Source organism: Crocodylus siamensis, chromosome 5 (assembly GCF_052110815.1).
Source record: "Crocodylus siamensis isolate JL-2025a chromosome 5, ASM5211081v1, whole genome shotgun sequence".
NCBI classification, from domain to species: Eukaryota; Metazoa; Chordata; order Crocodylia; family Crocodylidae; genus Crocodylus; species Crocodylus siamensis.
This window is the reverse complement of record NC_143399.1, coordinates 16,564,650-16,580,533: the sequence shown is the minus strand read 5'-3', so window position 1 is coordinate 16,580,533 and position 15,884 is coordinate 16,564,650. Positions and strand designations below refer to the sequence as shown.

Sequence of the window (15,884 nt, the reverse complement as noted above, 5' to 3'; positions counted from 1 at the left end):
GCCATGTCTGACCAACCTCTTCTCCTTCTATGATCAAGTAAAGAACCAGTTAGATGTGGGAGACATGGTTGATGTCATATACTTGGATTTTGAAGGCCTTTGATATGGTATCCTATGGCACTCTTATAAAAAAAAAAACTGGAGGATTGAGGACTGGCAGAGTCCACAGTCAGGTGGGTTAGGAACTGGCTAAGGGGTAGAACCCAGAGAGTGTTAGTGGACACTGTATCATCTTGGTGGGAGGTGGCCAGTGGTGTCCTGTAGGTTTTGGTTCTTCGCCCCTTACTGTTCAACATCTTTATCAATGATTTAGATGAGGACATGGAAAGCATGCTGGCCAAGTTTGCAGACAATATGAAGTTATGGGGAAAAGCGGTCACACTAAGGGATAGGATGTGGATCCAAGCAGACCTGGACAAGCTGGAAAGGTGGGTGGAGTGGAACCAGATGCAGTTCAACAAGGATAAATCCAGAGTGCTTTACCTGGGAAGAAGCAACCAGTGAGTGGGCTGAATATAGGTTAGGAGCAAATGTCCTTGCCAGCACGATGACTGGTTAAGGTTGATCATAGGATGAACATGAACTGCCAGCCCAACGCTGTATTCAACAGAGCTAATAGCATACTCAGATGCATTGCAAGCAGGGCTAAGGAAGCAATACTTCCTCTCTACTTGGCACTGGTGAGACCCCAGCTGGAGTACTGTGTCCAGTTTTGGGCTGCACTTCAAAAAAGATGTGGAGAATCTTTAAAGGATCCACAGGACCACAAGAATGATTAAGGGCTTGGAGGACAAACCTTATGAGGAAAGACTAAGGAATCTGGGACTCTTCAGTCTGCGGAAGAGAAGACTGAGGGGGACTTAGTATGTAAGGGGTGAATAGGAGCTAGGAGAAAAATTGTTCACTAGGGTGTCCCAGGGGAGGACAAGAAACAATGACCACAAACTGTTAGCGGATGGCTTCAGGTTGGATGCAAGGAAGAACTTCTTTATGGTAAGGGTGACCAGAATCTGGAACAGACTTCCCAAGGAGGTGGTACCTTGCTGGGATCATTCGATCTCAGTAGTGTTCCTGCCCAGATCAGGGGAGTTGGACTCAATGATCTTTTGAGGTCCTTCCAGCCCTTAATTTCTAGGATTCTGTAATACATAACAAAGGAAAAACAAATAGAAATAGTTTTATAAAGAAAACAGAATCCCCTGAAACCTGATTCTGCAACAGGTTCTTGCAGGCAGACCCTAAGCTTATACAAAGTCCCATTTGCTTCAAGGTCCTGCATGGATCCAGTTGTAGGACTGAGGTCTTCATTTGTTCATTGGATTGTACATATTTTTTCAGCAGGAGTCAGAGGTGCACTGATATATCGGTCCGATTTCAGATTGGCACTGATATAAACAAAACTGTCTGCATCAGAAATCGGCCTGATATGGCTAATAATTTGGCTGATAAATGGCCCGTGCATGCATGCAGTGGGAGTGCAGCATGTAGGCAGTGAGGAGCACAGTCTGGCAGCTTGGACAGCTGTGTGCAGCTGGTAAGTCTGTTGTGGTGGATGGGGAGGGTGGAGAGAAGGTGCGTGGTGGGGCAGATCAAGGCTCCTGCAGTGAGGGAGGAGTGGGGCTGGGGCTAGGGCAGGGGCTGCCCTGCTGGGGTGGGGGGCACAGGATGGAGCCACAGCTCATCCAGGAGCATGGAGGGATGGGGAGGCCTCTGCCACTGCATACCACTGGTCTGGAAGCCACTCATCAAGCAGCTCCTGCCACTGCTCCCACCACTTGTCAACGAGGGCGGGGGGGGAGGAACATGTCCCCCAGATCTGCGTGGGCTGGGCCAGGCCAGGCTGGGAAGAGCTCTCCTCCCCCTGCCCCACTGATACCTTCCCCCATGGCTTCCCAGACAAGTGACAGGAGCAGCAGCAGGAGCCATTGGACAAGTGGGCAAGCGCCAGATGAGCTGCTGGACAAGTGGCATGCAGCAGCTCGAGCCGACCCCCTGGTGCCCCCCGAACGAGCTGCGGCTGTCCCACACCCCTGCCCCCCACCACCCTGGCTGGGCAGTACTTGCCCCAGCCCCTGCCCTACTCCTCCCTCACTGCGAGGGCCTTGATCTGCCCCCCCCCACACTTTTCCCTCCCCCCATCCCCTTCCACCACAACAGATTTACCAACCGCACACAGCTCTCCAAGCTGCCAGGCTGGTATTCGAAATCAGATCAGTATCGGCCGATATGCCTCCTTAAAAATTGGCTATTGGTATTGGCCCCAAAAATCTCTAGTGGTGCACCCCTAGCAGGAGTGTCATTTAGATAAAGAAGACTTGTGGCAATTTACAAAGTTAAAAACCCATCATGTTGGCTTTTAAATTAATTTAAAAATCAGAATTAGAAAGTTTTCAGATTAAATTGGTGTAAATATCTATGTTAGACTATTAATACTACTTTTTTAAAAATTTCAAACTTATATGATCTCAGAGCTTGAGTCCCATTTTCAAAGGGGATTTAGGGGATTTTAAAATTTTATCTTAATGGTCTTTTAGTCTTTTTTTTGTCTCTTTTAATATTTGATATTCTAAGGAGTTCATATAAAAATCTGTCAGTGGAAACAATGAGTGCAGTATGTTCACCATTCCAACCCAAGCTTTCAGGGATACACCTACATGTGCTATTTACACAAAGATGAATATAGTCAGCCAATATCTGGGGCCTTGTGGAATTGTTTACTTAAGGAAGAGAAAGACTATACTTGTTCAGCATACTTTCTGGTACAATACTGTTAATTTACCAACAATGCAAACATAGTCCAGAACCAAAGCAGCAGCAACTTTTTTTTGTTCCTTCCTTCTAGGCCCTCTAATCAGTTTTGTGGCCAAGGACCTCCAATTCTCTCCCAGGGCTATGTTAGCCACACTCTCTCCTTGTTCATTAAATTTTCCTCTTCTCGCACACTAACAATCCCTTAGCCTCCAAGGCCAGATAAAAACCTCATTCTCCCCAGGTTAGATCTTGTTCCAATATAGCCATGCAGCCGTGTGACTTTAGCAATAGCTTCCATTTCCAGCTATTACTATGTTAAGAGTCAGTAGATCCTTCCATTTAACCTGGATAAAAAATGATTAGTACATGCTGGGTTTTAACTAGATCTGCAATCAGAAATCTTTATCATTAACGTTTTCCAACAGAACAATTACAAACCTATTTCCACTAACTAAATGAATTTTCCTCTCTTATTTTTGAGTGAATGGACCCAACTCGCTTAACAATACGGTTGCTCATTACAATTATATACAATTATAATAGAATATTTAAGGGTACATACCCAGAAACACCATAAATGCAATGTATATTTACATACCAAGACACAGCAGCCACGGCTACCACTGAACACTGCACTTAATTATGCTTTTTCTGATAACAACAATTGTAAACAATTCTAACATTGCTTGGCATGAACTTTCGAATAACAGGTCTGAAGAAGTTTCTGACACCAGCTTCCTTGTGTAATCTGTTCCTGACTAATGTAAGGATGATGTGCATGGTAAGGGGAGAGGACAGCTGTATGGGAGAGTTTTTAGTTTGTTCATAGTAACAGCAGAGTCACATAAGTATATGGACTGTGCCAGCAGCTCTGAACTAAACATCTTGGGATGGAAACACAACCAGAAAAGTAATGATACTTAGTTCCCATACATCCCTTTAAATCTTCAAAGCCCTGAACAAATACTGGCTAGTTAATCTACAAAGCATTTGCCTAATTAAAGTTCAAAGTAGAAAATAACTTGCTGGTAGTCTAAAATCAGCACTGAAAAAAAAAACCAAAGTCTATAAAAAAGGATTTTAAGAGCACTATAAAAAGTCAGATGTTATTTGAGAAGTGGAAAATCTCTTATTTTCCCATATAGCAAAAATGGTCTGGAGCTCTTGAGATTCTTCAGCTCTTAGGGCATGTCTACAGTGGCAAACAGCCATGCTCGGAAAGTATGGCAAATCCATTCCGCACATGCCAAAGGAAGGATGCAGGGATGCCTTAGCGCGGAGCAGCGATCCATGCCATAGGCAATCTGACTTTTGCTTAATGGTGTGCCCTCACACTGCCCTGTGGGTTTACATAAATTCCTTTTGAGGGTTAGTGCAAGCTGGAAGGATGTGCTGTGCTTCACTGCAGTTCCTTAGCACAGTCCCTTGACAACACAGACATGCCTTTATACCAGGGGTGGGCAAGATGCAGTCTGCCACAGGGGCCCTAAAAAATTTAGAAAATTAATATTAATCTGCCCTGGGCTGCCTGTCATGTGGCCCTCAATGGCTTGCCAAAACTCAGTAAGCGGCTCTCTGTCCAAAATAATTGTCCGCCCCTGCTTTATACCCAGGTAATCCTGCCTGATCTTAAGTGGAAAGACTATGCTTGTTTACTTGTTGTTCCTTTTCATCATGTGTTGCCATTCTGAGATCTGCACATTCTCATTCCAGGGAAATCCTTGGCTGTATTACACTCTAATTTTTAATTTAAGAGAAAAAAAATAGACAATGCTTTGCATTGACACACTATAGTACCAGTATAAGTCATGCTATTATTTTTTACATGCAAGCATCTTCTTTAATCCTAAGGAATTAATACATAAACATACACATTTAAAACCTAAGCACCATCTATAAATGCTATTTTTTCTACTGTGATCTACCAGTCACACTGAAGTAGAAGACTCTGACAAATGTTGCACTTAAATGGTAGTAACCTTAAGTAGTAACCTGGCCACACATTCAGTCAATTACCGGTGTGATAAAGCCAGGAATAAGCCACAAAGTTAGCACACAACATATGTGTAACAACTTTGTGGCTGGTTCTCATCATGCCTTTAAGTGAATGTGTGGCCAGTGCTTAGCCTCTGGAGTGCACAGGAGCCTTTCAAGACTCCCATGTGTTCCAGAAGCTGGGAGGCCCCTTGGCTCCCAGCCATGGAATTTACCCTGTGATTCTGCAGCTGGTAGCCAGAGTTAGCCCCTTGCCTTTACTTTAACATCTGTTAGGGGCCACAGTGTCATTGTTACCTTTAAATAGTGCATTCAATTATGTTTTTCTGGCAAGAAAAAAATTAATTGTAAAGATGTCTGTCAGGGTTCTATAGCAATGAACTTAATGAAGTTTCCAATACAAACACTGTTTATAGTGGTCCATAACTTGGCCCTTACCTGGCTGAAAGTTTAAACTTCACATACATGCTCTTGATATGGAAGTACATTTTGTTTCTAAATTAACGGGACAATAAAATGTATTCTGGCTAGTCAAGAAGTTTGAAATAATTTCCTAACTAGACAAGGCTTTGTTTTATATTAGTGCAAGCAGAGCAGAAAGGTGGAAGACATCCAAGAAAAGACTTCCAAGTTTATAGACAATACATCCGGATACACAAAAAGAGTAAGGCATCAAGATTCAAAGGTTTTGGACCACTTAAATGACATTATCAACAAGCTTCAATGTACATATCAGGTAAGACAGTTTTGAAAAAGGAGCTATGAGAAGGAACGTGGAATACTGCTGAACAGGAAAAATATCTATCAGTTACTGTGGAAAAACAGAGACCATGTGCTACAGTGTAAAAAAATGCAGCATGTAGCACCAGATTGTACCAAGAGGCATAGATAACAAAGGAAAAAGAATAGCACTATTTCAGCAATTTCCTGTCAACCAGTGGCTAAGTTTCAGGTTCTCAAATCTGCCACCTAATACCTAGTTAAAGGAATAAATATTCTACAACAAGGAGGGTTTACGACTAACAACTAAAAGCTTCAGCTGGAACTCGGCTACAGTGTTACTAAGTACAGCATAAACCCAAAGACTGTTCCCCACTGGAAATCTGGCAATTTTTCATTCTTTACTGCTTCAGCTGAAATTCTCATGAGGGAGACGTAATAGTAGGGTCTTCAGCTACTTCAGATACTGTCTAGCATTAGTGGTCATTCTGAGTAGGGTCCTAAGAGTTTTAGTCATACCATTCCCTCTTTGTTTGCAGGAACAACCACAATCTATGCAGCTAAAAAAGAAAGAGAAGTCTGGAATTCTTGCCCATAACCTGCCCTTAGGCTACAGGAGAACAGTGCATACTGACTCTTCCTTTTTTGGCTATTGATAATCACATCTGCAACATGATTAAACAGCCCAAGGAGCAACTGTCCAGTGGACTCTCTCTCATAATGGAACTACCTTTTTTTAGATGCAACAGCAATAGCCTACCAAGGACTGGTCTGTCTAAGGAATGAAAACATTTTCCTCTGATCTTGCACAGCATGCTGATAAGAAAAATTGTAGGGGACTGGACACGTAAATCATCACAGTAAGCACACAACTAAATGGAAGATTAAAAAAGATACAGAAGGGAGAGAATATGTGGGAGTTCTGCTTTGATATCTAGAGAGAAGGCAGGGTAGAGGTGTATCTTATAAACTTACTGAATCAGAGATGTATAATCTTTCATGAACAGTTCAGTTCATTAGACCTGTTGTTCACAAAAACTAGGGGTGTGCCAATATATCAGTGCCATATCAGATTGGCACCAATACAAGGAAAATTAACTTACTGGCTTTTTTTGGCCAGTGTAGCCAATCATGTTGTCGATAAATACAATACGCCTTCACACGCACGCAGCCCCACACATGCTTGTGGCCAGGAATGCAGCTGGGCAGCATGGAGGGCAGCATCTTGCAGGTAAGTCTGTGGAGGGGAAGAAGCACAGGGGTGGGCAGATCATGGACCCTACGGTGAAGGAGGAAGTGGGGCTGGGGGCCTTCTGCCTAACTTCAAACTCAGTGTGGCTAACTACACCTCTCCCATATGTAGAATATAAGAGTGTGATGGGAAGATACAGTCTTTGCTCAAATGATCATGGTATATAAAACGTTTGCAATCAAATATGAACAAAGACAAAATCATTCCTAAACCTAAAAGGAGGAAAGAAAGGACTCAGACAGCATCACTCTAAACAGTAACTTGTCCAGGGATGGAAATCAGATTAAATCAGGAATGGAAACTAGTGGAAGGTGCACATACTGTATTAAGTGCTAAAACAAAGTAAAACTCTTACTTGTTTCTGCTTTTAATAGATACTTGACTAGTTTGTCTTTTTTTTTTCTCACATGCCCAAGAAGAACCATTGGATTGGAATGAATATTGATTTGTACCTTCTATCTATGGCATTTGATAAAATGGAAAACCCCATTTGTTAAAACTAAAGATACTTATCTCTAGCTTCAGAAATTAATGTAGGAGAAAAGCTGAAATATACATGTCTATGCAGCAGTATTAAAATAATCAACTTAGCACAAAAACCCTTGCTTTTGATGGTAAGTGCAACTTATAATTCATCAGTGACTTGATATCTTAGCTGCTAAATCCATATGGGCACATTAAAATTTAACAGCTTCAGTCAGACTCCTAATCTTAGTAACTATAAAGTCATGAGATCCCACTGCAAATTTCGGTAATGACTAACGAGAAAAAAAATCAACAAGCACTTTATTCTAATATCAGTAAGACAGGATCCTAACTGTTATGACAGTGTAACTGAACTGTTGATTTATATCAGATTTATACACAACTACTTCCACTGAGGTTAGAAGGCCCCCATCAGTATCTCTAATAGGCCAATTAAAAACACTAAATCAAGGAAATCAGAAGTAAAGCTCGCAAAGCAGAAGCACAAAAATAAACCAAGCAAAAAATCTACTTGCCTTATATCAAGAATGTTATCTAGCAGAATAAAACTTTGTCTATAAAGCAGTTTACAATCCCATTTATATTATGGACTTTCCTTCTACAATTAAAAGAATTACATGCATTTTCCAGAGTCTGTCTTCCCGTCTCAAAAAAATTGTGGTAGCTTTATCTCAGTTCCAAAAATCCTTCAATCAGTGATGCATACCTGAAGGCATCTGAGTCATTTCCAACCTGGTGGGTAGAGAACATACTGCCTGAAACCATGGAACAAAAAGGGATTTCAAGAGATCAGCTACTGCTGGGGCGTTAACCATGTGGCGTGTGGGCTGAATCCAGCCCACAGAGCTGTTCCATCCAGTCCACAGGGCTTCTGTGAAGCTAGGGAGTTAGGGGGCAGGGCCTATCAATATAGTGCCATTAGCCCTGTGGCCACTTGACCCTCTGCCACCACCACTTGCCCTGTGGAACTGCCATCCAGATCCGGCCCCAGACACAAGGTGAGTTTGACACCTCGATTTAATCCAACTCCCTGCATGAAGGCAGAATCAAGTAGATCACTTAGAACAATCCCAACTGATCTTTGTCTAAGCTGTTCTTAAAAATCCCCAGTGAACTTCAGTTAAAGCTCTAGTGAATATTTTCCAACTGTGTAAGCGTATCATATGACTCCTCAGAACTGACTGGACAGGGAGAACCCTACAGGATAAAGTGAGTATTACTGCAAGAGGCCACTAACCATGAGACAGCTATTACATTATCAAACATAAAGGAGAAGGCAACCACTAAATCAAGGCTGGGCAATTATGTGGGTTGGTGGGCCACTTAAGGAATTTTAGCAAGCTACTGCAAGCTGGGGGGGAAAGGAGAGGGAAGGGTGCAGTCGCAGCTTGGCACAGGAGGCAGGTGGAGAGGCAAATCAAATCCAGGGGCACCAGACAGAGCAGGTGGGCAGGGTCTCCATGGAGACCAGCCCGGGACCAGGATATGCAGGATATGCTTGGCCGGGTAGATGGGATGAGGCCATGGGTGGGCATGGACCAGCATCCAGGAGAAGGACAGGCAGGCAGGGCCAGGATTGCAGGGCAAGGCGGGACCAGGGCCCAAGGCCAAAAGCAAAGCTGCGATCCACTCCCTGTATGTCCATTTGATAAGCACTGATTCAATGGGCAGGGACATCTGGGGAGTGGAATGTGGCTCTCTCTCAGACTTAGCCCCACCCTGTCATCACCCATCAGTCCCAGCCCTGGTCCCACGCATTCTTCCCACCCACGGCTCCATCCTAGCCACTCAGCTGAGCGCATCTTGCCCAAAGGGGTCCCAAGCCGGTCTCAATGGAAACCCTACCCTCCCACCTGCCCTGGCAGAGGGTACAGGGCAGACAAGCTGGGGTACCAGGGCAGTGGGCCAGTGGCAGAACCATCTGCATGTGCCATAGCCCAGGCTGCACCCTGTGAGTGGGCCGGGTAGGGCTGCAAGCATTGCTGTGGGCAGGATAGAATCCCTTGGTGGGCTGCATCCAGCCCACAGGCTATTTTTTGCCCAGCTCTGCGATAAACGATCAAGTTCTCCTTTAAACTTCTTTGTGCTGAGGTTTGATATTGCATTGTAAGGCGAGTCATGATAGTGCATTCGCGATCCTCTGATACAACTTTGGCTAGGAAAGATCTTACTGTGACAACTTGGTGAGAAAAGCAATTAGTCAATGAGACTTTCTTCCTGCCTCAAATTGGGGAGCATAACTGGATCACTGTCTTGCCATGATGCTCTGGGATTCTGGTCTCTGCATTTTCCCTTTTTAGGAAGCCATACCCTGACTGTTTTGATTAGAACATGGTACTCCCCAATGTTGTTACAAGAAGTAAACGTTAGTGGAGTGTGCTTTACAAAGAGTGAAGGAGGAAAGGAAGAACATTTATTTAGAGAACAAGCTTTGTATTACTGCTGCTGCCGCATACAAGTACCCCCACATTCCTACACGTCCCCAATTGTCTCTTAGGTCCTCAGTCTGAATACCCTCTTCCCACTTGTTTCCAAGTGGGAAAGATCAGCAATGAATGAAGCTGGGAAGCCCTGTTAGAGAAACACCTGAATTACAACTGTTGTTTTAAAAATAACTTTCATATAGTTGATGTGGTAGATTTTAGAAAAAATATATACTGTTGTACAGAAGAACTGGTTTGATTGACATGGTTGGCAAAATTAACAGCTAAACAAATGAATCCCCACCCAATGTTATACTCTTGACAACATAAATCCTAAACAAAGTGAAAGCATACACATATACCAATAGCTGTTCAGATCAGAGTTTCAGACAGGAGTGCTATATGCAAGCTTATTGAACTATATACTTGACAAGATAAATTTGTCTACATATAAACATGAATGGTGTGTCAAGATACAAAATTTAGCAGGTCTTTTATACCAAGATAAAATATTGTGCTGAAGGAATCAGGTGAGGACACCCTGGAAATCTTCAAGACGAGACTGGACAGTCACTTTGCTGGGGTCACCTGACCCCTGGGGCTTGCTGCAGGGGGCTGGACTCGATGATTTTCTGAGGTCCCTTCCAGCCTTACAATCTATGAATGGGAATCTGATGACAAGAACAGAATCAAGCTTACTGAGCTGGATGGACTGGAGTAAAATGAGTCAAAGCTTGAGAAACATGGCAACTGAAACGGTAAAATGAGGTTTTACTTTCAAGGGTGATAGTAGCAGTGAAAGTGTTTGTCATGGACCCTGCTCTAACAACCCTTGTGTCAGTAATGCAACTGCATGTAGAGGGATGAACTGGGCTCACTGAGGTTATGAACCCCCAAGCAGCAGAATCTCCAGTGCACAATTCTGATTTTTCATGTTCCTTACTGCTCTAAGCTAACCAGCCTTCTCTTGCTAGTTTTGCTCACCAGGTGCTGCAGACTGTATTAGTCTTCTTCCTCCTTGGCACAAGTTCTGGGTTTTCTACAGAAACTTGTTGCCATACATATTTACAAGGAATTCTAATCATGTCATGTTTTACACATAGCCCCCACAATATCTGGACACTTCCAAGTCTGTGGCTAGATGTTAATAAAAACATATGCAAAAACTTCATACTTAAATGTAGTTTGTAATATTTACATCCACACAATTTTGAATGAAGTTGCAAAATCTCCCTGGCTAAGGTGCATTTTTCTCCATGAAAAGCACGTATTTTTTTTTAGCCTCAAACTGAGAAAGTTGTTCTCAGAGCACTGTCACCATGAGGCAGAACTCGAAGAGTTAAAGAGGAGCTAACATGGAAGAGGAGTGACTTACTGCATGTTAGCTGTTTATGCATCTTCTCTATTTGGTGGCAAGCAGAAGTAAAGCCAGGGTTATTTAGTACTTGTTATCTTCAAGACTAACTCCCTAGGTTTAGGTCTTACCATAAAATAGAGCAGACATAAGAAGCTTGCACTGTGGATTAGGTGATGTGCAGTAAGCTCCCCTCCCCTCTTTTAGCTCGGGACTCAGTATAATTTGCTCATCTGTCAACAGCCCAAAGAACATGCAAACAAAAAAAAAATCATCTCTTGTTATAGTATTTGATCAATCCAACCTTCCAACCACACGGATCAGTCTGGTTAATACTGCCTGGGTACTAGACAGAGAAGCTATTCCAGTAGTAAGCCAAGTTGGCAGAATAAATGCATTCGTTTTTAAAATAATGATAAGTTAAACTTAATGAATTAGGCGCCAGGCTTTGGAGCTTTCAGCCATTATAACTGTAACAAGGACGTACTTGATTAGCAGACTTCTGCTCTATGTTATGGTTATTCATGCCATAACTAGAGCTGAAATATTTCTATATCATAAAAAATGTCAATGTTTGCATTTTGGTTGTATTTTTCTTTAAGAGTTTGAGTTCTAGCCAAAAGATGAAAAGCCCCCAAACTGAAAAATTGGAGGTTGTGGCCTTTTGTTTTAACATTTTGTTTTCGGACTAAAGAGGAGTTTTTCATCAAAAATATTTGAATGACTTTTTGGTCCAATTCTACTTGTGAAAAGAACGGATAATGACAATTCCTATGCATAAAATTACTAATAAAGCCGACAGTTAGGTTCTTAAATATTGCTTTGGAGGCCTAATGTTTTGCTGTATTTTCAGTGGCGTTCACTTTTTCCTGGTACAACACTGAATGGGCTATGATTCCAGTAGACTTCTGCTAAGACTACCAGCCATTTCTACAGTAAAGATGACACCCACGCACAGTGGTTACCAAAGGCAGTAATTTGATTACAAACAATTAGTCTCAAAGTAACTTGTAAAAGGACAAGCTAGATTGACACACAACAATATTTACATGACCTATCACGAACATCAGTGCCTACTCCAGAACAATACTGGGACAGGAAGCACTCCTCTTTCCATAAAGTTCCAACTCTTCCTTTTCATGTCAATGCTAGTAGCATTAAAAGATTAAAATTATAGTTCTTCCAATTGTTTTCCAGGATCACTAGCCTTATACAAAGTATACTTGCTGCTGCTCTAACATGCTTATCAAGGGTAGAAAACTGCTGTGTAAAAGGGGATCAAAATCTTTAGGCACAACTTCAACTCAATTCTGTCAGGACCAAATAGTTTTAATCCTGATCTACAGGCCAAATTCAGAAAGCCAGAACTATATAATGGCTTTGAACTACATAAGATTTTCTTCAATAATAATGGAAGATTTCTACAAAATTTGAGGGAAGAATGCTGGTCCTCACCTAGTAAACTTACTTATAGGTAGGAGAGTTGCCTTTAACTGCAGTGGAAAAGGAACTGTGCCTTTTGTCTCTTTGTATATCCAGATACCTGATATTTACACACGATCATAATGTTCCAGCAGATTAGGCAAGCAGCTTTACAATTAAATTATTTAAAAAACTGACTCTTATAGCGATCATTAGATTTACGGATTAACCTGCTGTTGCCATGAAACATTGTAATTCATGTTTCAGAGCTCATACTCCAGGACATCTGCAGATTGAGATCGATTACTCTTCACTGGTTTTATTCTATTTACATATAAAACATTTTTAACCAAAGCCAAAAGAACTAGATCTGGCATGCATGCCAAAGCATGGCACATGAAAGCATTTTGCTTGGCATGTGTGCCTTGGGGTGGACAGTGGGGAAGGGGCCTGGGCCATGCTGCCTAAACAAGTAACAGCCTCCTCACGGCTCCCCTGCCATCTGCCCCTGGCACGCCAACATCTTCCAAGCAGAGGATGCGAGTGTTTTTGGCACTCTGCCCAAAAAAGCTGCGGAGCCCTGAACTTGAAACTGTTTTAGAAAGTCTTAAATGGAAATCTGCATTAGGCAAAACCTCTTGCACTGATGATTAAGTGAATGCCACTCGATCAACTGGCACTTTATACTGGCTATTAGCTCGGTTTAAAAATACAGAGGCTTTGTTTCTAAAATATATTTTAATTTGTATATTCTCCACACACCCTCCTCTGATGCTGTAAATTATGTTCGTTTTGAAGTCTGTTATGTTCGTTTTGAAGTCTATTTTTAGAGACGCACTGGTTTCTCACAGTGAGGATTCACAGTATCATCTAAATTAGTGGTTCACAACCATTTTTGTACCAGGACCCATTTGTAAATACCAATGGCCCAGTGCCCCCCACTCCCAACGCACCGTCCCTCGCCCCTGGGCCCAGCCCCCCAGTGCGTGGGGCAGGGGTTGGGTGTGAGGTATAGGGGGGAGGGGGGAGCTCCAAGCAGCCTCCCGAGCTCTGCCACCCTGCAAGGGAAAAGCCCACTTTTTCTCCTTTAAAACAGAATCCATCTTTACAGCTTGTTCACGACCCTTTCGTATAACTCTTGTGACCCAGGAGTTGAGAAATGCTGCTCTAAATCATAACATTTGATGGCGCGCCGATTATGTTAAACTCAGGAAGAGCACAAAGCGACTGCAGATGCTTCCTCAACCTCACGATGGGCGTCTGTGCCAGAAAGCGTGTAGAGTTTTCCCAACTATTTGTGTTGATCTAATAAAAGATATCATTAGATTGACCCAAAGAACCTCATCTGCCCAGGCTTTGCTTTGGGAAGCAAAAGCAGAGGGGGCAGCAGGAACTTCCAATAACCTGTCTTTTTTTCACCTTCAGAGGATGGCTTAATTAGTACCTTGTTAACAAGACTCAATTTCTCAAAACCTCCCCCAATAAGCAGGGCGACTATGACCCTAAGGGCTCGCTGGTATCACTATAACTTTGGGATGGATCCTTTATGCCTCAGTGGCTGCGTCAGCGGATCATTTATCCATCACAGGATCCTTTATGCCTCAGTGGCCACATCAGTGGACCCCCTTTATCCCTCAGGGGCTGCACCAGTGGAACCTTTATCCCTCAGTGGATCCTTTATGCCTCAGTGGCTGCACCAGTGGATCCTTTATGCCCCTGTGGCCACGTCGCTGGCTCCCCTGTATCCATCAGTGGCTGCTGCCTCTAGGGCAGTGGTTCCCAAATCACGGACCGACAGACGGATGGGGTCTCGTGGATGGGGGGCCATGCTGAGGACGGGGCCTGAGATGGGGTCACACAGAGGAAGAGTTTGGGAAGCAGTGCTCGAGGGGGGCCAACGAGAACAGAAAAGGTGGCGAAGGAAACCCCCCCACTTCAAACTGGACGTTCAGACCCCCCCAAGTCTTCCCAGCCAGGGGCCACAACCCGTCCTCGTCGGGGGGGGGAGGCAGTGAGGGGCGTCCAGGTATCCCCCACACCCGTCGGGGCGGGCGAGGGCGAAGGTGGGGGCGCGGCGCTACCTGGCTGCTGCTGTCGGGCGGCAGGTTCCTCAGCAGGATCTTGCGGCGGTTGCGCAGCTCGCGCCGGGTGCCCGCCAGCCGCCGCGACACCTCGTCCGGGCCCGCCTCGCCTGCCTGCCCCGCGCCGGCCGCCGCCATCTTGCCCGCGGGCGGACAGAAGCCCCGCGGCCGGCCCGAGAGGCTGGAAGGGGAAGGAGGGAAAGGGCCGGGCCGGGCCGGGCGCCGCCGCCGCCGCCTCAGTACCGCGCTGCTGCCGCCGCCGCCGCCGCCCGGTGTCCCCGCTGCGCGCGGCAGGGCGCTCCTCTGGCGACGGAAACCAGACCCAGAGCAAACCGCGACCGCCCCCTTCGACCGGCAGCTCCGGTTACCAAATCGGGCTTTCAGCGGACCTGTTGCACCAGGTACATCTTGAGGAAAGACTTTACATTTTCCGCCCGTGTTTTAACTTCCCACATGAGTCTGTTATCTCTTGTGGGGGGAGCTGAGCAGTTCTGTGTAATGACTGCCATCCTAAGTCAGGTATTTACTCTTCATTTCATCCAGGAAGTGCTCAGCCTGACCAAGGGTTTTTAAACCCGAAAGCTTGCTAAAAAAAATTCTTTTCCAACCATTTAAGTTGGTCTAATAAAAGATGTCTAATTCACCCAAAGAACCGTGTCTGTTATCCTGCTAGTCAGGGATCTAGGTTGTTGCCTTTCTCTCTAGACCAACACAGCTATCAGGACGCATCGTAGTGATGATAGACGTAGTAGAGATTATTTTTATTAGGCCAACAAGACTTTTTTGCAACAAAAAAAATTATTGATTTGCAAAGCTTTCGGGCACCAACACCCTTCATCAGGCATTGGAGAAAAAATGGTCAAAGTTCTCCTGGGTAGAAATGAAAGTTCGTATTTCTGGTTCATTAATGCTAGTAAGGATTTTTATTCTGGAATTACTAGGAAGTAGGAAGGAAATGAGGTCCTTTTGAAAGATAGTTGCCAAATTCAGCAAGGTCTCTGATAAAAAAATAAGCTATTAACATGAAAAGTTATTAGAGCTGCATGACCGCCGCAAGATCCTGCCTCCACCTGCACCGCCTCCTTTTTTGGGGAACTGAGCAGTCCTGTCTAATGAATGCCATTGTGCTAGTCGGGGATCCGGGTTGTAGCCGTATTGGTCAGAGGAAAAAGCAGTCAGGACTCGTGGTAGAGATGGTATCTGTTATTAGACCAACACGATTTTTGCAAAAAAAAATTCTTTAATTGCAAAGCTTTCAGGCACCAACACCCTTCATCAGGCATCGGAGAAAAGATGGTCAAAGTTCTCCTGGGTAGAAATGAAAGTTTGTATTTCTAGTTCATTACTGCTAGTAAGGATTTTTATTCTGGAATTACTAGGAAGTAGGAAGGACATGAGGT

General features: G+C 44.1%; 1 protein-coding gene across 2 annotated transcripts in view; it reads right to left on the bottom strand.

Moving 5' to 3' along the window:
* Positions 1-14,637, bottom strand: part of RAVER2 (ribonucleoprotein, PTB binding 2) — a 68,007-nt gene extending 53,370 nt beyond the window's left edge. For both annotated transcript variants that reach the window (XM_090049232.1, XM_090049231.1), the window contains exon 1: positions 14,485-14,637. In XM_090049232.1, the coding sequence (XP_089905358.1) occupies positions 14,485-14,622 (138 nt within the window). In that variant the 5' untranslated portion in view covers positions 14,623-14,637. The remainder of the gene's footprint in view (positions 1-14,484) is intronic.
* Positions 14,638-15,884: the final 1,247 nt, after the last annotated feature.